This window comes from Populus trichocarpa, chromosome 9 (assembly GCF_000002775.5).
Source record: "Populus trichocarpa isolate Nisqually-1 chromosome 9, P.trichocarpa_v4.1, whole genome shotgun sequence".
Lineage (NCBI taxonomy): Eukaryota > Viridiplantae > Streptophyta > Magnoliopsida > Malpighiales > Salicaceae > Populus > Populus trichocarpa.
The window spans coordinates 11793156-11816450 of NC_037293.2; the positions used below are offsets into that span (position 1 = coordinate 11793156).

Here is a 23295-nt window from a genome sequence, read left to right on the forward strand (position 1 = left end):
TCTGGGACCATGATTCAATTTTGCATGCCCTACCAAATTGGCAAATTGTTCACTACAAGACTACTCTTAAAGGGGGACCAAAGCCTAATTATAGTGACCGTGGCTCAAATTGATTGAATTCAATTTGGCCATCTTAATTCTTTGTGAAATACTATATATGGTGTCACGTTCTTGATGGCAGCTGCGCTGTTGACTAGTTGAAGCATCCAAAACCCACCTATGAATTCATCAGAATCATGTCCACCTTGAAGCTTAGGATTCTAAAGAACTTCTCATCCATACGAGGCAAAACTAAGGTGCTGGTGGTCATGCAACTGGTCTCAAGGATAACTACGTGGGAGGAAGGAAACTTTAAGGTCTTCATTTTCAGTCTGGGAAATGAGGACGTATAATCCCCACCCTTTTATTACATATTTGTGTCTAAATAATAAGAAATTATTAGCTATTGAAATCTTTTGGGATCGCCAATTATTATCCACTTGTTTGTTTGTTTTTTTGATTTATTGAAATCGAATCCTTTCTAATGAGCTACGTACTATTGGGATTCAAATATTAGAATTTTCTGTCTTATGGACCTGCTGTTTTCGTGTTCTTGTACTTACCTTGAACCCTTTATGCTCATGATCAAGAATGATCTGGATCGTAAGCAGACGTAAGATTAGAATTTTGTCCTTCTATCTATCCTTTCTAGTCTCACAAATGTGTGGCCTTTGTTTACCCCCCAAAACTAAGATGCCAGCCTGGGAATATTGCCTCCCCTAGATAATAATAATAATAATAATAGAGAGACTATTTCCCAAATAATAATAATAATAATAATAATAAAAAGAAGAAGAAGAATATACACCAAGTTAAGTGTTCCTGTGGGGTGGGAGAGCCATCAATGTTAGCGCAATCAAATATGATTTGAAGACCATAAATTATTGATAATTAATAAAGCCATGTGACAAAACCATGAATAAATTTAAATTAATAATTACGAATGACATGGAGAAGTTTAGTGGAATTGGTAATGTATTGTGTGATGTATTCTATATATATAGTATTTGGATACTGTCTTGATATATATAAAAAAATTAAAGTAGTGGAGATATAAATGATGTATTTTCATGCATCTCTAGTTTTGAAAATATAAAAATCTATTTTAAAATTGTCTTAAATACAGAATTATTTCTTGAGTCAAATATATTTTTGTTATTTTTGCGTGTATGTATATTTATTAAAATATTATATTCAAACGCCACCGTAGAGTTTAGCATGCCCAGATACCATGTCATTTTCTTCGTGTCAATAGCCTGGATTAATTTTTATATAAAGTATAATTAGCATAGTTCATTCGAAAAGTTTGTGTACACGCGTGTGCTAAATATTGTGAGGAAGAAATACTCATGAATATACTAATTTAAATGTAAACGATTTGTTTAGAATCCGATCATGAAATAACTCTTACTGATATATATAAAAAACGTTGTTGATATACTGATATATATAACTTAATCATTAAATAAATACACAGATGTAATTAATTCTTGTTGATACTTGGAAGAAAAGAAAGAAATCTCAGGGTTAATTAATTGCTTGTATTAAAGATCAAGACAAGACACTCCAAATCTTAATCTTTCTTTTCCTCGAGGCTATCCTGGTTGATTTTATCCCAATCTTTAGGCTTCATTGGCCTCCCCTTACTGCTTATCGGACGCTGCAGTTTAGCTTCATGTCCATATCAATATTCCAATTGTTAATTGTATGATTTCAGACAATGGCTTAAAATTGCACGTAATGACCTGTTAGAACCAATTATATATATATATATATATATGGATTGAGCTAGCAAAATATTAATGCATGGAATCATTAGAATAAAAAATCTATGAGATTCTGACTTCAATCCAACCTTATCCGAGTTATAAGCATTCTCTAAAATCACTGTTTATTTGTGATATATAGGAAAAAAACACATATCGGCATATTAACTTGAGCTCCTTCTAATCCACTTCAGTGTACGTATGTATGCATGTTTAAAGCAGAGATAAGACTATTTAATTAGACATAGCTCATCAACCCGATAATCCAGTATAAATCAATAATTACTTTTATATGATCCATAAATTAATCTAATAATTGTGGGATACATTTTTTTTAAGGTGAAATTCTTGAAACAATTGGATTCTTAACAAAACATTTCCGCTCAATACATGGATATTTGTATTTTTAATGCCGAAAAGATTTATTACAATGATAGCCAAAAGAAAAGGGAAAGAAGACAGAGTATCGGTCAAAACATTTCACTCTTAGCCTCTTAGGTGACAAGGCTCAGTCAAATTGAATCCAACCCGCTGTCAAGACCAAAACGTTGGAGCTGTTTTTCGCCAACTTCCTTTTCTTGTACTAAGAAAACCAAGTAGGTTGCTGGAAACTTGGAATATCTCAAATAATGAGGCTGTCTGCTTGAATAAATTAATAGGAGTATCTGTCAAACAACAAGAAACGAGTTTGATGCTCTAATTTAATATAATATAATGTTCCTTAGAGAGCTTGATTGGCTTCATGACAACAACATATGTATTTTTATATATGGATGCTAATAAACCTCGTAACTTAAATATTCAAAACGCAGCTGCTTCTATCATTGTAATATTATATGTGCAAAAATATAAATAAAAAAAAAAAAACTTATGTGATAGTAATTTTTTTATTCAACTATTACTCAGGCCGATCGAGTCACTTAAAAAGCTTAGATAAAAATAAATAAAAAACTTAGATTGATTCGAGTTATCGACTTGCAATTTAAACTTTGAATTAAATTAAATTAAATTAAATTTCGAGCTGGGTTTCAAGAACTATTATAGAAGATATAACCAAGCTGAATTTGTAGCTAGCTAGCAACTCGACAAGCACGGAAAATTCAGTTCTTTGAGACCAGACGTAAATATCTTGTAACCAGATATATATATATATATATATATATATATACATCTCATTCTTATCCTCAGTTCCTCACAGTAGTCTCCAAAATCAATTTTTGAAAAATATCATGCACGGGATTGAAATTTTCTTGAAAAAGAATCTTCTGATAAGATCAGCATTCAAAGGATCGATACTACCTATATAGTTTTATAATATATTCTTTCCCTAATCTGAAAAACCTCACATGTGCAATCCCACTCATAAATAATTAAGACAAAAGCTCCCTTCAAACGTGATTTGGATATTATCAGTGATTTATTTGTAAGAAAAAAAATATATGAAATATGATGTATCATGATTTGATAATTAATATTAAAAAAAAAGTAACAAGTAAGATTCCATTCTGTCAAGATATACTTTAATTTGGTTAATAAAGTTGGCATGAAACACCAAACATACACAAACTTTCTACTAATCTCCATAAGATCTCCTAATAATCAAGTTTTGTAGTGTAAAAGAATCATCTCGACCCAAGTTTAAACTTTTAGATGAAGTCTCAGGATATGATTTATATTATTCTCTAACACCCCCAAGTGAAAACTCTTTGGACTTGGAACTTGCACATGCCCACATTACCTTGTGCTTAATTTTTATAAAATAAATAAGGATGGTGAGATTCGAACTTGTGACCATTTAGTTATCAAGACTCTGATACCATGTCAAAGAACCATCTCAACCTAATAGTTTAAGCTTTTAGTTGAAGTCACAGAATATGATTTATATTATTCTCTGATATTTAGGTTTAAATAATTAGGCAATTATTAATAAAATATATTAAATATACCACATCAATATTTTTAAATAACATATAAACTAGTCCGAATATGTCATAATATTAAAGAAAAACACAAATTTTCTACTGCCCAATAAAATATACACACAAATTTATCAAACTCTAGGTTAGTTTGGGACCGCGGTTGAAATTGTATTTTTTTAAAAAATAATTTTTTTTAGAGTTAATTTTTTTATTTTGTTTTAATATAAAAAATTAATTTTCAAAAATAAAATATATTATTTTAATATATTTTTAAATTAAAAATATTTAAAAAAGTAATGCACAACTTTCATTTCATTTCGGTACATTTTTTTTCCTCCTTCACAGCTAAGTTGTCAACTACAAAACGTAGACGCCTTCCTTTTAACAAGGTAATAAACAATCCCGTCTGATTTTCAACGCAATTAACATAATAATTGATGCCATGACAAAATGCACAATCTCATATAGTTGATGTTAATGACAGGAAAACAAGCTACATGAAATCAGCATCGATCCAATCCGGGGAGGTTACGTGGGGTTCTCTAACCAATAGTCTATTTACACGTTCCAACATACGCGTGCTGGAATTTCTCGTCGCCCAATCCCACCACGTGGTTGCGGGACCAGATATGACCCACTCGATGTTTGACACGTGTCTCGGGGGTGCAGATTGGTGTCACACTCCACCGTATTTACCTCGACGACGTCGATTTATAATTTGGGAGAGAGAAAAACATCATGCTAGCTCCTATATATTGTTGTGTTGTCATTTCAGTTTTATGTTTTTATCTATTTCACCTCAAATATAATGAGCAATAAATGATATTACCCTTAAATCCATTTATTGTTAATAATTGTTAAATATCTGTCTATTTACACATGTTCGCTAAGTGTTTTTATTAAAAATACTAAAATAAACTTCAATATATTACAATAAATAATTGTATCACCAAATAATTGTAAATCTTCATTTTATATGAGCCAGTGCCTAACTGAGTAGCCAACTCTACTCTTACTCTGACTCACCACTAGTAATATCCACACGTGGGAAACATATGACCACACGCAACAGCCGTTCTCTATCTGGCATCTCACCTTTTCTCAGACCACCACAGAGAATCCGCAACAAAACCACCGCACGATCACCATCCACGTGTCAACCACAAATCGCAAAGTCCAACAGTTATACACCATCCCCACACGCACTTTAACACGCATCAGTAACAATTTCAAAAATTACCACACACGCGACACACGTCCTTAACTAGGGGCAATTAGCAGTCAATAACACTCCTCTCTGACTGTTGATCGATTAAGTTAAACCGAAACCATCCGTTTTCTCTCTGCATCCGGTTATAGCAGATAATTGAAAAGAAAATACGCGCTGGTTTCTTACCGTCCTCTCCTTATAAATAGGCAAGCGCTGGCGAGGCCTTTTAGCCCAGAATGTCCATCTCCTATAATTCGCTTCTCAATTGCCCCTTGGTTTCCTTTTACTCACGGTCTTACATTACAGGTTATGATAGTAAACAGCTACCGGAAACCTGAGAGCCAACGCTCCTCTCCTGCTCTCGGTTTCCCTCGCCCGCGTTTCCTTCGCTACCGCCGTTTGAGGTAACCGGTGAAATAGAGTAACTGGAGGGAAAGAGATTTTTTATTGTATTTTTTTAATTTTTTCGTGTAATACCCTTACTGTCGCTTACAATTATGCCTCCAACACCAACAAAGGGTTACCGGAGAGGAGGAGGACAGGAACTGGAAAGAAACAGGAAAAATAGGTTAAATGAGAAAGCGTTGTCGTTCCACGGGAAGATACCGGCGGAAATGCCGGAGGCGAGGATTCGACGGCCGAAGACACTCCCGGACTTGCTGGCCGGAAAGAATTTGCCTGCTACGGTACCGGATGTGAGGCCGAAGTTAACGAAGGTTTTACTCAACGTGACTGTCCAAGGAAGCGTTGGTGCGGTGCAGGTTTTGATGTCTCTTGAATCCACCGTCGGCGAACTAATCGCCGCAGCTATCCAGCAGTACATGAAGGAAGGCCGCCGTTCGATCATTGCCAACGACTCCTCCAGATTCGACCTCCATTACTCGCAGTTTAGTTTAGAAAGTAAGATTAATCATCAACAAATCACGCTTTGATCTCTGTTAATTTTGAGAGGTGGACACGTGTAGGGCGGAGACTGATGGAAACCTTTGAAAATGTTTTTTCTTGGCAGGTTTGGATAGAGATGAGAAACTAATGGCGTTGGGTTCAAGAAACTTCTTTCTGTGTCCAAAAAAATCGGGGATGGACGGTGCAAGCTGTAGTCGTGGTGGAGGATTGACAACGACGTCGTCTCCGTCATGCTCAAAAGAAGTTAAAGAGGAGGCTGCTAAAAGTGGGTTTCATCCTTGGCTCAAATTCATGGATTTCCTGCTGTGATTAATTAACCACCAGATGATGCCTGCTGGCTAATTAGTTATCAGAATTACTATTATTAATAGTCTTTTTTAATGCAAATCGTGGGTGTAAAAATGGGTTTGGGGGGTAAATTAGGTATTAGACCGTTAGGTATATTTGTTAGGTCAAATTAGAGCAAGAGATTCTTGAATGCAGTCGTGGAGTAGAAATGTGCAGTGGTGGATTGTTTACCAAAAAAATTTTCCTCTCTATGTTTTTGTTGCTTTGAATCAATGGAGAAGTGAATGGAGGTTTGTACATTTTTTTGTTTTTTTTTTTATCATTATTATTATGCTCTGATGATTTTATGGAAATTACCAAAATATTGAGCTTGTAGTTTAACATTTTCTTTTCTTTATTTATTTATGATTACAATGAGAGGAAACCTAAGAAACCACAATACATCATATTTCATATTATTAAATTTTTTTCAAATAAATCACTGATAATATCCAAATCACTTGGATTGATGTGCAAACTGATTCGAAGACAGGGGACCAGCGATACTTGAATAAGGAAGCATCGACTGAAGCGGCTGAACTCAGAACAGATAATATCGCAAGGAGTCCTTTGAAGACAGCCCATCGTGAGTGAAATGAAAAGAGAGTTCCCCCCACTTGCGACTTGATTGGTCCCCTTCCACTTCCCCCATTGTCAACTCGCTTGCCCCGGCGTGAAGAACTCTCCTACATGGCCCCAAGATCGTCTTCGTCTTCCAACTCAATTCGAAGACCTGATAACGGCATCATCTACATGCTGACCTTTTATATTCTCACTCTCGAGGCAAAGGTAACCGCTACCTGTCTCTGGAGCCCTAGCTCGAAGCTTGTGATTTAATTTTCTATCCGAGTTTAATTTAATTTTTTAGATTTTAAACTCTAATTTATATTAAAATATATATTTTTCGTCTATGATTTATCTTTTTTACTTACATTTATGTTTTTTCTTCAAAATACATACACCGAGTAACTAATTAGATACAACTTGTTGCTCTCTAACCATCATAAAAATTATCGAGTTTAAAGTTTTATAATAAAAGATTTCATGATAATTAAAAATTAATTAATGACATCCTATTAATTATTCATCATGTTTTTTTTAGAAAAAAATATAAACATAAAAAAAATATAAAATATAAAATCTATGCTCCATTAAAAATAATAATAATACATTCGCATAGGATTTTTCTCTAGTAATTGCCTCTTTATTTTCTTTTAAATAAGTTTTATAAAATAATTAATGTGATACCGCTAATTATAAATATAAACATGGTAAAATAATTCGTGCTTTAACCATGTACTAAAGTGATATCAATTCGTGATATGTACACGCATCCTACTTTTCTGTGATTTCAATTTAATATGCAAGGAGATGAGATGAGATGAGATGAGACGAGATTTAGTCGGAATCGATCATTTCCTTATTTGTTTAACTACCTTCTCAATAAACACATCTTTAGCATTCAAAATGTGAAATGTATGGAAATATTATATGATAACGATAGATGAAATTTTATGTGATGAAGGCCAACAAAACATGTGACACTTTTGTCCTATTACCCAACCTTTAGTTAGAGTCGTAGTCTACTGTATATTCTCTATACCTTTTATTTTTAATTGGGTATCCAAAACAGTTTATATGAATCTCAACTAATATTTCAAAGTTCTGAAATTAACAATTAGGTGTGTTTGGTATTGCGGTTGCTGTTGTGGTTATGGTTTGAAAAAAATTGTTTTATAAAAAGTACTTTTAGTTGAGGTTGATTTGAAAAAATATATGTTTGGTTAAAACTGTGGTTGAAATTGAGGTTGAGCAAAAAGTAATTTAATATATTTGGTTAATAATACTTTTGAAATTGAGGTTATAAAATAATTTTTAAAAATATATATTAATATTGATGGTTTTTAATTTAAATATTGTAGATTTAACTATTGTTATTACATTATGAAATAAATAATACTTTATATAAAATATTTTTTATTGTTCCATTAAACTATCTACAATTCCATCATGTATGAAATACATCCGACAAGGACTATAATTTTTTTGGTTTCTTAAGCGCGCAACAACATTAGGTAAGATATAATCAGGAACAAAATTGGGATTGTGATCAAATTCTACAAATGCTACGTCATCAAGCGATCTCTGTATAATTTATGTAGTGTCATTGAATAAAGTTAAACACTAGTTTTTTTTTGAATAAAACACAATTAAAAAATAAAAAATAATTTTTATTTTACTGGGTCGGACCTAGTTTAATGCATTTTGAGCTTTGAACCGGAACCGGTCCGGCCGGAACAGTGGAGCTGGCTACACTGTTCATGCTGATTAATGAGCATGAACAGTGCGCAGGAAGTAACATTCGCTTGCTTTTCTTTTCCCTGCGTTTCGGACGCAAAAATATTGTAGAACCCATGAACAGTAAATTGTTTTTTTCTTTACCAAACGGGTTGTATCTGCGTTTTGTTTAAAACGTAGACACAACCTCGTTATCAAACGCCCTTTATGTAAGTTTCCAGTGACTCTAAAATTTGTGGGACTCAAACTGATAATCTTTGAAAAATAAATTTAGAATCTGATCAGTTAAACTGAATCTCTCAAAATTTATATATTCTCTGTACTTTTGCTTGGTGATATGGTTGGTTTTTACTGTTACGGTGGGGAAAAAAGTTGATAATTCGATACTTTAACCATTTTACTTCTATTTGGATGGATCCTCTTGTAAATATTTACTAAGTATGTCATGATGATTAAAATAATAGCTAATCTGATACATTAATCCAACCTGAATTGAATCGTGTTCAAGTTAATCAGAAAAAAAATTAATATATTAAAATTCAGTTATTTTAGGTGAGATTTGATGTACAGTCAAACATTTTAAGATTTTTAAAAAATAAAATAATATTATTTAAAAAAAATAATTGACCAAGATTAGTATGTTAACAGACGAATTGATATAGTGATTTAGATTTTTTTTCAGTCAATATTCGAGCTAAGTCTAACGACTATAGTTAAAATAAAATTAGTTATTATTTTTTAATATATTAGATTGAAAATATTCTTTTGAAGAAATTTAATAACAATCAATGCATAAATTAATTAAGAATATAAATTAATATCGAATAAAGAAAAGAAAATAACGAAGCAGCCACAGCCCCACTAGCAGACAATCAGTTTTCATCCACGTAAGCGTGCGTGAAAGCCTTCCACCTATCTTTTGTAGCCGGCCCTAATGCAATGAAAAACATCGAAAATAGATCTGAGAGAGCTCAGCTTGTCACGCGCCTTGGTGGATAATTCAGTTACATTTCGATTTATTTTAATTTCTAAAATAAATAAAATAATGTTTTAATTTTTTCTATTTTCTTTTATAATTTGGACAACCTTTCAACTACTCCGATGCAATAATTTTGATTCTGACGACTATAATTGGAAACTCCAACCATCCTACAGGCTTGCCCCACAAATTGACAAAGGAAGCTGCCTAGAAATGGACTGGCATTAGCTTAGGCTAACGGGGCCTTGCCAATGGCTTTCGTCATCAAGTAAGAGTTCTTGAACTTTTTTCTAAGATCAGGTCAATATCATCACAGGTTAATTTTCAGTCCAAGCGAACAGAACAAAGTCAAGAAGTCACCGTGTTAAAATATACACCCCCATAATTTTGTTTTACTGTGATGGTCCGAATCAACTTATTTGTAAATTAATTAATTTTTTTAAGATTTTAAAATTTACAACAAAATAAATCTTGAATGATTTGAGATTTTTAATACTCGAATTAATAATTTTTTAAAAAAAAATCTAGATGTTGGCAAGTTAAATTATACTTATCTGAATTTCATAAAAATTATTTTACTTGGTGAACGTGTGGTGGTTGCAGGATGGTCCATTATCCTTACAAATATAGACAATACTACAATCATTATTTTTTAATTGTTCTTTGCATCTTACAATAATCATTTTCTTACTAAATTCAGCGTGAAGTAGTCACATAGCAGAAAAAATTAAAATAATATTATCAGATGAAATCAACATAAATCAATCTGGATATCAATTTCTCTCTTTGTATTTTTTTTTAATAAATATATATATATATACAGGATCGAATGAAATTAACTATTGGTATATAGAGGCGCTACATCATTAAATTACTCATTTTCTTATCATAGTTGCACGCGGAACACATCAAAAATACCTCTGTAACTGGTTCACTTTATGTTCAAAGGAAAGAAGAAACACGTGCTTTCATGCGGGTTATGCTTCCCAGTGGATGGGTATCGAGCAACTTGTGGTTCGCCGAGAAAACACCAAAAATTATATTTTTATTGTGGTGCAATCTGTGCTGCCCCTTTTTTTCAACCTTTCAGATTTCCTCTTTTCAAATTTTCAACCTTTTTTTTCCTCTTTTCGAAATTCAATCATGGATGATGACGAACCTTGCGTTGCTTTCTAATAAATTGGTCGAGTGTACTGTGCAGGACTTCTGGATTAGCAAAAGGCTCGTGAATTCAATTGGGTTTTCAATATTTCTCAGAAGTCTTGAATTTCAATCATGCATTGCAAACACAGATTTTCTCCTGACACTCGGGAAAAACCTTATGCCCGTTGCTTTGTATTCCATGATATCCTAAGAATCGATTGCTTCTTCAACAGCTTATTAGAGAGGTTCCTCCAGACCTGTGAAGTTCAAATATCACAGAACATCGAGCAGTGAGAGAAGAAGAAATTATTCACATCGAACTTCGTGTGAAATTCATTTTCTTTCGTTTACAATTGTTATTGCACCAAACCCATCGAATGATAGTGTTATGATTGCTTGAGACTGAAGGGTTGCTGCTACAAGCAAACACAAGCAGAAGAGGATTAACTTGTTTTGATGCTAGAAACTAGATACCAAATCTTGTAAAGGATCAAAGGAGTCATTCTTGTCTGCAAAAGGAATTACAGAAAGACATCAACAGCAAACATTCAAGGCGAATCTTGAAGAAGGGAACACGACAAAGATTTTATGAGGAATCACCATGAATTCATGTAGCTTTTATCCGTCTGGATAATTTGTCTTTTGCATCTCAGGCTACAGTTGCTGTTTATTTACAATAGCTGTTAACTCGACAAGTACCTGTGATTACCTGGTCTTAAACATTTTGTCAAAAAATTAGAGCATCATTTCTTTATGGCAGCTTTGTGATTGTCTAGTGCATGTTTCCGCATCTTTTTAGCAGTATTATTCACATGTCCTCAAGCTTTTGAAGTTTCTACTTTCTAGGCTTGCAGAACGATCCAGTTCACAGCACATTGTATATAGCGAAAACCAGAACATGACTTGACAAGAAATTGAAGCAGACTTAATAAAAACATGTTCCCTGTCAAATCACTGTAGCCTCCACAATTTATACCCAGTCAACAATCCCAGAGTGCACTGGAGGAAACATTGTTGAATACAATAATCGTGCATCCAGACAAATTATATTTATTGCAAAAATTAAAATTGCTTACTACAGCACAAGCGCTTGCTCTGAATCCTCAAAATGGCTAGAAGAACTCAGAAGCTCATTCTTCTGTTGGCCTTTGCCCCAAAACTGGAATATCTTCATAACGTTTCTGCAGTAAAATGAAACATATCAGGGGCATTCAAGGAATAAACCAAGCAAATTCAAGTTTACCACCGACTTAAATTAAGCAACAGCATTTGAGTTTGGCTCTTCATAGATTCAAATGGAGAGCAACTAATTCATTAATGAAGAGCAGTTACAGCTCTGAGATTCTGAGACTCAAGTAGACGAAGGTAAGCGACAACTGTCACTACTTAACTGAAGAAGGCCTAGCAGTATAGCCAGAAATCTTTTTAGTATAATCAGGAGATTTGGGCCAATTTTATAACCACAAATCATACAACTCAGAGAAAAATATCAGCCAGTATTGCCGAAGCAGCTGGAACTTACAATTTCTCTAAAAATCTGTTGCATACGTTTCAAGACTTGACAGGGGCATCATTTCCAAATTTCCAACACTTCCTAACTAATTTACAAGGAAATGAATGTGGCCTAGTTCTAACAGTTGGAAGCTCAAACCAAGAGTCAGCCACATCCCATCATAACTAATGACTGCAAGAGACACCTCCTTGGCTAAAGAAAGAAATATGAAATTCTGTATATATGTAGATATCTATGAAATGACTTGACATTCGATATTATCAAATAATAAGTAGATAGGACCAGTTGCTGTCACCAGAAAGGTAAAGAAACAACTCCATTTGTGTAATGCATGCAAACTAAACAAATAGTTAAGCATGTTATAGCAGATGTAATACCCCAATATTGTTGTACTCCCATAGTTTACGAACACCATAATCCACAGCCTGCATGCATCAACAATGATTAACCGGGATAAGATACCACATATTATTAAAAACAATTGCAAAATATAAGTCAGATTTTTGTAGCGATAAAGCATAATTGAACTGCCATAGCATTCAGCAAATTCAGCTAGGCATTCACATAGTTGAACTACCAAAGAATTTTTTTAAATGCATCAATAAGTGCAATTCAAGTAGACTAGCCCCTTTCAGATTCAAAACATGAAAAAGATTTCCCACTCCATCAGATTGCATAGAAAATATGTCTGTGTTTCTTAAGCAAAATCTAATCCAATTATACATTTATAGATTCATGTGCCATTGTCTCACATATCATCATTTCCAGATCAAACCGTAGAAAAGTTCTCAGGCAAACAGAAGCTCATTTATATTCTCTATTGATCGGCTACTCCGAAAGATTTCAATAATGCAAGTGACATCTATGCAAAATGTGAGCTCTACATGGAAAGAGAAAAAAAAAGGTTTCCACTTGGCAAGTTTCTTCAACAACTTTTGGTTTCTAGATCATTGTTTCCTTTGATCACGAGAAACAGAATTCTAATAATATTATTTATAGCTTGCTATTTCCAAATTCTTACAAAAATTAATTCTTTTAAAAAATTGATTAAAATTCAAATGCTCGAATAAGTTAGGGCACTGTTTCCGAAGTAAGTCACTAATTCTTCAATTTTATACACAATAAAACATAAAACAATCTTACTAAAAATAAAATAAAAAATTCTTACCCTCTCACCGGCAAAAGCGCCGGCGATGACGAAGGTAACGTAGATGGAGTTACGGCGCATAATCAACTTGTAGATACCTTCGAACACGCCTCCTCCACTTCTTCGTGGTGTAGAATCCATCTCTTTTACTTTTTCAAGATCCCTCTGCTCAATTTTAGGGTTTCCAGATCACAAATTTCCAATTTACTCAGCTAATACATAAATAAATAAAAAATATTGAAGAAGTGGAATAAAAAGTATTCATCACCTTCGATTCAATTCACTAAAGAAGCAACAAAAACTAAATCGCGAGACGGAGAGAAAGTATTAACCCGAGTTCTCGACGGCTGCAACTAAGAAATTTGGAGGAGGACGAGGAGGTTAGGAGAATAATTAATCAACGCTAGTGGGGCTGCTCTACAGTTAAAACGATGTCGTTTCCAACATGGGCCGAAAGTTAATTAGAAAGGAATCCGGTTAATAGCTGGCCCAGTTAAGCCTATGAGATTGGCCCCAAACAGGTAACTAATGGGCATGATTAAAGGCCCAAATCGGACAAACCTGATAACAATGACAGCTGACACGCACTTTTTTTGGGGGCCATTTTCTCTTGAAAAACCCTATCTCCTACCTCGCTGCAAGTTGCTTATAAAAACCCTTTAAACCCTTTCCCCGTCTCCGCCTCCCTCACTCTCACAACTCCCACGAAGTCTTTCTCTCCACTTGAAACCTCAAAACCCTTTAAGCTCTCTCATCTATCGTCAACCATGTCGTCCATGGAGTTCTGGGGTGAGCAGCTTCTTGCTCTTCTTGTTTTAGGAAACAGTTTTTTCAATCTTTTTTCCTGTTTTTTATTCTAAATAGGACCATCCCTTTTGTTTTGTTATGTTATCGATTGTTTGGTCATTTTCTTTCTGCGTTTCTCTATACTGTTCAGAGCTGTCCTTTTGTTTCTCTGTAGGTTGTTTTATGAAATACACTGTGTGGGATTAGTTTTTATGGGGCGTGTTGGGTTTTTTCGTTTTTTGAATTTAAGTTTTGATTTTCTGTTTGGTTTTTATTTTGGTTTCGTGTTTTTTTGTTCTTTTTAGTTTGGAGTGGTTTTTTTATTTTTACATCGGTTTTATAATGTATTTATGTAAGGTATGTGTACATGCTTATAGAACGAAACAAAGGAATAAGGATGCCCCTTTACGTAATAGTTTTGTTCCTGCTATTTTCACTGTTTTTGTTTTCGGTTATGTGATTTATTTTGTGTTGGATTTTGTCTCTGATTGTTTTAATGGTGTGTTTTGATGAACAATGATAACTACTAGCCAAGTAATATCATCTTATGCAAGCGGGGTTTTATTTTTCTGTATGTTTTGTGGTATGGTTGATGCAAGCGCCCACATTTCTAGGATGTCTTGTTTCTATTACGTATTTCTTGTTGTGTAATGAGGTCTAGGATTGGTATTGTTTCCATTTACTAATATTACATAACTCTCTTTATTTTACTAGGTGTTGAAGTCAAGGCTGGTGAGCCCCTTAAAGTGGAACCCAAAGACTTCTGCATGATCCATCTATCTCAGGTTTGATGTATATTAATTGAAGTATTCAACTACTGCTGAAATTAGTTTGACTTTGGTTTTTTTGTCTAACAAAATGTTTGTATCGACTTTTGTTCCTCAGGCAGCCCTTGGCGAGTCAAAGAAAGGAAATGAATCTGTTCCCCTTTTTGTTAAATTCGATGAAAAGAAGCTTGTGTTGGGGACTCTTTCTCCGGAAAACATTCCTCAGTTGTCTTTTGATTTAGTTTTTGAGAAAGAGTTTGAGCTCTCTCACAACTGGAAAAAGGGGAGTGTTTTCTTCTGTGGCTACCAAGTTATTCCTGATGATGATGCTTCTGGTGAGTCCCAACACATATTTACAATATGCCATTTTCTAGCTTTATTTTTCAAATTTTGCTGAGTTTCTCAATGCATACAGATTTTTCTGGTGATGAAGAGGATTTTGAATTTGCGAAAGCTGATATTATGAAAGCTGCTACCGCTAAGGATAAAGCTGCCAAACCTGAAAAACCAAAGGCTACTCTTGTAGAGCCAAGCATAGATGATGATGAGGATGATTCTGACGAGGATGATTCTGACGAGGATGGTGATTCTGAAGAGGTATCTTCTTGTAACTAGATGACATTAACCTAGTTACTTTTTCCCATAACCAAGAAACTAACATAGATACGCTTTTTATCTTTAGAATGTAATCAGATCAGGGATGTGTGTATATCACAAAACAAAGACGTTGACTGGGATCATACACTAAAGTTTTACATATTTTAATTCTGGAAGGAATTCTTTGGCTTTTTAAATTTGATCAAGTAACCAAGTTTTTATGGAATAAAATGATGTGATATGATATATTTTGTTTTTTCTTTTCTTTTTATTTTCCCTACATTCTGTCCTCTGAAATTGATCAATTTTTGTGCTGCAGGGTATGTCTCTTGATGAAGATTCAGATGATGAATCTGATAGTGAAGATGAAGAGACCCCTAAGAAGGTATCAATATTCTGTTGATTGTCATTTTGGAATTAAATGAGATAGTTTCTTAGTGTGTTTTTAATTTATTTTATGCTTTGAAGGCTGAAACCAGCAAGAAGAGGGCTACTGATTCGGCAACAAAGACACCAGTGTCCTCAAAGAAGGCAAAAACAGCTACTCCTCTAAAGACAGGTATTTGTTTAATATTCTTGTATGACTGTTTTGTTACAGATCTTCTGGGCCTTTTTTCAAGCTGAATGTATCCTATTTGATTTTGAGATGCGTTATTATGGTGATATAGAGTTTTATGTTTGCTTTACTCTGAACTCTTAATTCCACAATTTTTCCTAAATGTGGCTATATTTTTCCATGAAATATTCCCTGATTATGTCCTTTGGGTAGCCTGATGTGGAAATCTCTTGTATCCCATGCACAGATTTCTAACTATCAAGTATAGTCTCCTTTTTCTTGTTGTGTAAGGTTCTCTTAAGTTTCTGAGATGGCATACGATCCTTTATCTGTTTTTTTCCCTCTCTGTTTTATTTTCTTTTTATTTGGACAATTTTTTCTTGCTTCTATCAACTCATCTGAAGTACATGCATTGTGTATGATTTTCTTCATTCTAACCCGTTGTATTTCTTTGGCTTGATCAAGATGCTAAGAAGGCCGGGCAAGTTACTCCTCACCCTGCAAAGGGAAAAGCTGCAGCCAATGGCAACAGCTCCAAGTCCCCAAAATCTGGCGGCAATTTCTCTTGCAAATCCTGTGACAAGTATGTACATAAGCAACATTCTAGAAAAAAAGTTCCCGTCAGTTCCCTATCCCTAAGTGACTTGATTGGGTGACTGACTGCTTGTATTTCTTGCTCAGGGCATTTGGCACTGATGGTGCTCTGAAGTCTCACTCACAAGCCAAGCATGGTGCCAAGTGAAACGACTACTAATTTATAGACGATATCTCATTGAAAGAACCATGCTATAGGGTTTTAGTAGTTATATGAGAGGTTTATGTTAGTAACTCATTTTGAAATTTTGTTAGAAATCTACATTTGAACAAATATTTTTTATGCATTATGTTTTGAGTTAAATGAAATGGTTGTGATGTGTTCATTACTATATTATTTAGCATGGCTGAAAAATCATTTCAGGAATTCATGTTATTAGCTGCAAGTGGTTTAATCTTGTTCTAGAAATTATGATTGTTGAGGCCCTCATATGGGTGAAGCATTGTTTAGAAGTTCATTGATAATGGCTTTTCAGGTTGGAAGTGTAAACCTAGCTCTTTAACAAGCCTGCAAGTGTTCAGGCACTCTAATAAGTGCATGATTACGCCCCAAATTTGGGCAAATGATCGTTTGAATCTTTATTATGATCCGTCCTGTTTCTGCATCCAAATGGGTTATGGATTGTTACATTTTCGATTTCTGCGTTCATATCTTTCCTCGATCTGGTGACTTCCTGATATGAGTAAATTAAACTCTAGTGCCGATGATCATCTCCTCTCCTCATCCCGGACTGATATGAGGAAGCTTCAGTGGTTTCGCTGTAGATGTTGATGTTTTCAAGCTTGTTTTAGAAAAAAGCTGTAAATATACCCATGGGCGTTTTCAAAGGTATTGATGAGATATTATAAGAAATATATTAAACTTTTAAACTTGAAAATTAATTGAAATCTTAATTTATTTAGGGTGGCAAGGTTAACCCGCCGGACAGGTTATACAACTCCAAGCAAAAGCGTCTAGGCATCAAGTTGGTTGTAATTTTGGGTGATCGACATCATTTGGCATAGCAAACAATAATCAGCAATATCCACACAAATTAATATTTTAAACTTACTGGAATGGATTTCGTTTTTCCAAATCTTGCACAAACTACAAATGTCAAAATATCGAACGTCTAACAACAACATGGTCAGAGCAGGCAAGTAGAGCGGCCCCAAAAAGACAGATGAACCCAACTGCGACTCCTAATCCGCAACAAGACGTATCACTAGAAATGCTAAATGACCTTATGAACAAACAATCTGCTTCTGGATGATTTTGAACTGTAGTCTGACAGATCCACTGACACTGTACACAAATTTCATGGTAAGCTGCAGTTAAAATAATGTGTCTCGTAGAAGCAGGGATACCTGAACCTGCAAAACTCATTAAAATGTTGGGACCTCTATTTATTTCTCAATAAAAAAAAAAAGACGAGAGTTTATGAAGCAAAACCCAATTTAGAACTGTGAAATTTGATGTTGCACTAGCCTGATGTGCTTTGATCAGAGTCCCCAACTGTAATGCATGCAACACTAAAAACACGATATTCGCTGAAAATGAACATCCTAACTGAGCAACTGGAAAATGAGAATGGTTAGAGTACAGAGAAAACGAATCAGACATCAAAAGTAGATCAGTATCCAAATTCTCCTTACTGCAGTGGTATCTGCTGCTGATATTCATGATCATTTGCTTATTGTCCTTGTTACCATTGTCAACGTTATACCTTATTAGCTGCATTTTCATGCTGTTCCCTTGCCTGGTTCCATTGTGCAATTTCAGCATGTCTCCTCACTACGTTCCCTAACTGGGCTTCGTTTACGCCTTCCCTGTCCTCTCCAATGTCCAGGGCTTTTACTACAACCTCGCCTACAACCTCGCCCACCACGCGAACACTCTTCATGGCTACATGCCTATAGGGTCTTCATGGCTGCATACCCCAAACAATTAACGTCTCAACTCCCTAACATCAACAGAAATAAGAAAATAAAAACCGACACAAAACAATCCCATGCCACGAGAGAAGACTCAGACAGAAAAATAAATAAATTACCTGCCATTTCTTTTTCTTGCAGTACCCACCACGATTACATACGTTCTCCTCATATTGCTTACAGGTGGCTTCACAGAAGTCTGTCACCGGGGAGAAACCCACAATAATCAGACGCCCTGCAGTCATCCACATTCAGATTAAATATATATAAAAAAAAGAAAAAACCAAAAAACCCCTAGGCATTGCCATATACAAAAAACTGAAAAATGGGCATAAAAAATCTGACCAGGAAAAAATCTCCCTGTCAAATCCTTAAGTGCATTGGAAGCGCGCTCTTGCTCTCTAAACCGAACATAAACATTACCCACCTATGCAGACACATAAAATAAATATGGAATACTAATTGTAATTTCCAGACAAAGAAAATAAAATATTGTCACCATATGCTCAGCAAGATTGTCACAGACATTCAAGCTCTAATTTCTCCGTATTTGCTTAGCTCCTCATAAAGATCCTGTAATTAATTAGTAATTACAGTTGAATTTTTTTGAAATAAATTAATTACTTTAAACTCAACTGTAAAATAAATAAATAAAATTCGAGTCATAATTACCTCGAAGTATTGCTGGATTTTGCGAGGATCGATGGTGTTACCCAGTGCATCAACGCCAGGAGTGATCATATCAGGACGCCGGTACATGTTTGATAAGAGAAGAGTACGGCTGATGCTTGGTTTGGTGTGTCTACAAGCTCGGATCTTGAAGTAAAACGGACAGTTCACTCTGTCTTTCTCTGTTCCAAATATCGACGCCAAGTGCTCCGCCATTGATAAGCCAAAGAAACTCTCTCTCCCTGTGCTTCCTCCTTATCGGATTCAGACACGCCAGTTCTGTTTGCGCTCTCCTATTTCTCTGTCAAAGGAGAAATGTTACTTCGCGGAGCAGTTTAGAAGGTTTCATATAAATGTTTATGAACCCTTATTCAACGAGCTGGTTTGCCCGAGTGGTTAAGGGGGAAGACTTAAGATCTTCTGTGCATAAGCACGCGTGGGTTCGAACCCCACAGCCAGCAGTTGACATTATTTATTTTTTCACTTATTTACCTGTATTTTGAATAAAATAAAATAAAAATTATTGCGTCTGCCGGGAGTCGAACCCGGGTCTATTGCTTGGAAGGCAATTATCCTAACCGTTGGACTACAAACGCTTCTTGAATGTTGTGCTCTTAATTAAAAGTATTGTAATGAGCTTATTTTGTTGAGAGAGACAATCATTATGAAAACGACAACGAAAACCATTCAAGTACTCGCCGTTTTCTTTTAATAAAGAGTCCGGCTCTTTAAAGCCCAAGCCGCGGTTAAAAGAGTTAGGAGTGTGGTTTATTACTAATTCGAGGCCCAGGGGGTCAGACTTGGCATGATATGAAGGCTTCTAAGTTCTATTCATCCAGCCCATATATCTTAACAAGTTGAATCAGATCAAAATCTCAATTCACAGATCTAACTGGAAGAGAGTCGTTTAGTTGATAGTTGCTAGATGTGATTTGAGAACTTATTTTGAGAAAGGGTATGGGATGTCGAGTCATTGGTCCATCCACGAGCATCAGGTGAATTATTTTAGTCAAAACAGTGTAATTTTGTTATTTAAAACATAATCTTAGTGGTTAAAAATTCAATTTGATCTAGTTTTAATGGGTTAATATATTTTTCAATTTAATTTGAAATCTTGTCTAAATCAGTTTATAAATTGCGGGTTTATCAATGAATCCACCACATCAGGTGGATTTTAATAACTAGTGATTCTTTTCAAAAGAATAGAATTTTGAAGGAATATAGTAACTAAGGTGCAACACCTTCAATCAGGATCAATTGACAGTTGATACAGAAATTCCTGGACAGATTGATCTTCTGTTGTGGCCATGTAATTGTGCATTTGAGCTGTTTGGTCACTATTTGGTCGCCATTTTCATGCAACTTTGTTTGTTTTATGCACTCCATATCCATTTTATTTTCTAGACTACTTAGTACATGAAATAACTAATTATGATGTGATTTCATATATTATATTATATTTTTTTTTATTAGCACGAGTGTTCGAGTCAACTTATACGTATCTCGACTAATTCTACGAGTCTGAAATTAACAATTACATAAACCTCTAATAATTTTGAGGTTTGTACTTCTCAAACTAAATCTGAGTAGACAACGTCACAACTGGCATGGCAGGATTTGTGCTATCCTCTCCAAAGCTTTTCGTTGTCGCTGTACAGATTGAAAAAGGCAATTCATTAGGCAATTGGGGGGTGTTCATGTTTGCGTAGTGCCAGCAGAAGGGTAGCCCATACTTGTCTCAATCTAATATTGGAATCTTCCCCTCAATAATTGGAAAGATAAATTAAACCAACTCAATAAAGATTGGCTGTTATTTTTCAGAAAAGAGTTCGTCGTCGCATTTATACTATCAGTCAGTCCACCATGTGTTGTTGTGTTTTTTGTGCGTCTTTTTTTCCCTTTGGTGCTGGTAGGGACAGCTTCTCCGTTGTCATGATAACAGCAGTTTTAATGGCTCAGTTATTCAATTCAGTGCTTGGCATTAGGCAGTCTTGCCTTACCACGACCATTATTAATTAATGCACAAGGTTATTCCTTAAAACAAGATTAGCCTTGCAAGAAAATAATGGAAATGTTAAGCTAGAGATTAATGAATGGCTCCAGATTGGATGGATTTTGAGACATACTTCATGTCTCATGGGAAAAATGATTGCAACAAAGGCACGAAAAGCATTCGCAAGTATAGTTATAAAACCTTAAAAACGATGTTGCTAAATTGACCCACTAACCCATCACTCGGATCTTGAACGAGTCATATCCAAACCAAATCTTATAATTATATTTCTTGAAATAATAATAATAATAATAATAATCTACCTTCTATCGCCGAAATCAATAAATTTTGCCTTAGTTCTGTTCAAAACATCAAATTCTCATGAAGGATCCAGCAAAACAAGTGAATTGACCCTGTCTTGGAATCATTTTCGCATTAAAATTTTGTATGTTCATGTGTATATTGGCAATGAAAAGATTTAATACATTGGTGGAGTTGGGTTGTTCTCCCTATCTATTGGGTTCTCCAACAAGTCACACGTACCCAATGGAGCTCTATTTACTTCGTCCTGCATCGTCAAAACGAGAAAATAATGGGCCTTCTATGCATTACGTATTAGATATGGACCTTTACGGATTTTTCTGGTACTTCAGTTCAGTCCCTTTGTGGGGTTACATAATTGGAGAGAGACCTCTCCTGTCTTGTAAAAACTCCCCACAGCTTAGGATCATTCACCGCCACCGACAACTGGACTTAAACGTTGAAGCAATTTGGATAAAAAAAGAAGCAGCAGCAGCAAGATAGGTGGTGGATAAACAAGAAAATGATTTCTCATACATACAGTTACATTGGGTGGAGAATATAAACAAGATGCTTGAGAATATATTGGCCTATACAGAACTGACCCCATATAGCAGAAAAATGGGGGGACTAAGGTCTCCCACGTTAAGGGCAGCAAGAGTAAGGGAACCCGATGCATCAATGCTAGAATTGACAAGTCACGTTGTCATTGGAGAGATGGTAAGACTAAGGGAGTGCTAATTCCAAAAGGGCTTAGCACAGAACGGCAACCAAGTGAGATGACATTTCAACTTACTGGTTTATAATATCTTAAATCTTTGCATGTTTATGTGATTGATTGGAGGACACATGTGAGAGTTGTTTTCAGATCCTTAACAACGTTAGTATAATAAATTGTTTTGATTTGATTGAAGAATAACCGTAGAATTTAGACAAATTGTCTTAATTTATTATAACTTGTTACAATGGTGAAAGATCCATGTTGGCTAATGCTATAGATTTTGAAAGGGCACAGAGCATGTGCCATGTAGAGGAAATCTCGCTGTGATTGGAACACTAATGCAGTCTAGCATGCTTTGATTCCTTTAAAAAAAAAAGATGAATTAGATTATGCATACTCTCCTAGGTGAACATTTAAAACTCAGCAATTAAAATGGTTCTTTGGAAACCAATCCTAGCTATCATAGAAAAGGCTACAGCTTTGAGTCGTTCCCTTTGTTGATATAATTTCGTTGCCATTTCCTGGAGAGCTGATGCCATTTCTGACTACCCTTAGGGGCAATCATTCATTCCCTGGTTACCCCATGGCTTGATTTCCTTGAATGTACAACTGTCATACAGAGATTTAAGCCATTGCTTCAAAACTCTTCGTTGTTATTCTAACAATTGAAAAGGGCACCTCGTTAGCCAATTAGGGGACCTTGCATGCCTTGGGTGTTAATGTTTGATGAGTGGCAACATGAGGGCAGACACCACTTGTCTCAATCAAATATAGGATTCTTTCGCACAATAATTGGAAAGAAAGATAACCCAATAAAGATTGGCTGTTATTTATCAGGAAAAAAAGGTGGCTGACACACATTATATACAGCACGTCCCTTGTGTTCTGTTTCCGTGTGTGGGTATTTTTTTTTCCCTTTGGTTTTGGTGGTAGGGACAAGTTCTGCAACGTTATGATAGGAGGAGTTTTAATGGCACCGTTGCTCAATTCAGTGGTTGGCTTTAGTTGCTCAATTCAGTGGTTGGCTTTAGTTGCTCTTGCCTCACCATGACCATTTATTGATGTACAAGAATCGGTCATACACTGTCAAATAATTGTGAGAATGTAGCAGACGAGGCATTACTCTCATTAGTCTAACCACACCATGATCT

The 23295-nt window shown here is 35.0% G+C and overlaps 3 protein-coding genes, 2 non-coding genes and 1 pseudogene across 6 annotated transcripts; 3 read left to right on the forward strand and 3 right to left on the reverse strand.

Moving 5' to 3' along the window:
• The first annotated feature begins 5150 nt into the window (after positions 1-5150).
• Positions 5151-7078, forward strand: LOC7478617 (uncharacterized protein At4g22758). Of its 2 annotated transcripts, none has more exons than XM_052455570.1 (3): positions 5151-5834; positions 5944-6418; positions 6657-7078. In XM_052455570.1, the coding sequence occupies exons 1-2, from the start codon at positions 5432-5434 to the stop codon at positions 6147-6149; spliced, it is 609 nt and encodes a 202-aa protein (XP_052311530.1). In that variant the 5' UTR covers positions 5151-5431; the 3' UTR covers positions 6150-6418; positions 6657-7078. The 2 variants fall into 2 exon arrangements, with proteins under 2 accessions (XP_052311530.1, XP_052311531.1); XM_052455571.1 differs by having other exon boundaries at positions 6661-7078.
• Positions 7079-11490: 4412 nt separating this feature from the next.
• LOC7478616 (cytochrome b-c1 complex subunit 9-like) lies at positions 11491-13684 on the reverse strand. Its single transcript, XM_052455739.1, has 4 exons — positions 13516-13684; positions 13269-13412; positions 12478-12525; positions 11491-11768 (listed from the first exon to the last, which is right to left on the reverse strand). Exons 2-4 carry the CDS (start codon positions 13386-13388, stop codon positions 11718-11720), a joined length of 219 nt encoding a protein of 72 aa, XP_052311699.1. The 5' UTR covers positions 13389-13412; positions 13516-13684; the 3' UTR covers positions 11491-11717.
• A 177-nt stretch (positions 13685-13861) lies between these two features.
• On the forward strand, positions 13862-16879 carry LOC7474933 (histone deacetylase HDT1). The gene is made up of 8 exons (XM_002313609.4): positions 13862-14036; positions 14748-14818; positions 14919-15135; positions 15216-15397; positions 15717-15782; positions 15866-15956; positions 16419-16536; positions 16635-16879. Exons 1-8 carry the CDS (start codon positions 14015-14017, stop codon positions 16693-16695), a joined length of 828 nt encoding a protein of 275 aa, XP_002313645.2. The 5' UTR covers positions 13862-14014; the 3' UTR covers positions 16696-16879.
• A 680-nt stretch (positions 16880-17559) lies between these two features.
• On the reverse strand, positions 17560-19497 carry LOC18102193 (splicing factor U2af small subunit A-like; annotated as a pseudogene).
• An 11-nt stretch (positions 19498-19508) lies between these two features.
• On the forward strand, positions 19509-19591 carry TRNAL-UAA (transfer RNA leucine (anticodon UAA)). Its single transcript has one exon. It is a non-coding gene; the product is annotated as a tRNA-Leu (tRNA).
• A 63-nt stretch (positions 19592-19654) lies between these two features.
• TRNAG-UCC (transfer RNA glycine (anticodon UCC)) lies at positions 19655-19726 on the reverse strand. The gene has a single exon. It is a non-coding gene; the product is annotated as a tRNA-Gly (tRNA).
• Positions 19727-23295: the final 3569 nt, after the last annotated feature.

Excerpts from the sequence above, each read along its gene's own strand:
- LOC7478617 (XM_052455570.1), top strand. The coding sequence starts at position 5,432 with ATGCCTCCAACACCAACAAAGGGTTACCGGAGAGGAGGAGGACAGGAA. Across the intron at positions 5,835-5,943 it reads CTCGCAGTTTAGTTTAGAAA|GTTTGGATAGAGATGAGAAA; the intron begins GTAAGATTAATC and ends TTTTCTTGGCAG.
- LOC7478616 (XM_052455739.1), bottom strand. The coding sequence starts at position 13,388 with ATGGATTCTACACCACGAAGAAGTGGAGGAGGCGTGTTCGAAGGTATC. Across the intron at positions 12,526-13,268 it reads GCGCTTTTGCCGGTGAGAGG|GCTGTGGATTATGGTGTTCG; the intron begins GTAAGAATTTTT and ends TGATGCATGCAG. Across the intron at positions 11,769-12,477 it reads GGGAGTACAACAATATTGGG|AAACGTTATGAAGATATTCC; the intron begins GTATTACATCTG and ends ATTTTACTGCAG.
- LOC7474933 (XM_002313609.4), top strand. The coding sequence starts at position 14,015 with ATGTCGTCCATGGAGTTCTGGG. Across the intron at positions 14,819-14,918 it reads GCATGATCCATCTATCTCAG|GCAGCCCTTGGCGAGTCAAA; the intron begins GTTTGATGTATA and ends TTTGTTCCTCAG. Across the intron at positions 15,957-16,418 it reads AGCTACTCCTCTAAAGACAG|ATGCTAAGAAGGCCGGGCAA; the intron begins GTATTTGTTTAA and ends GGCTTGATCAAG.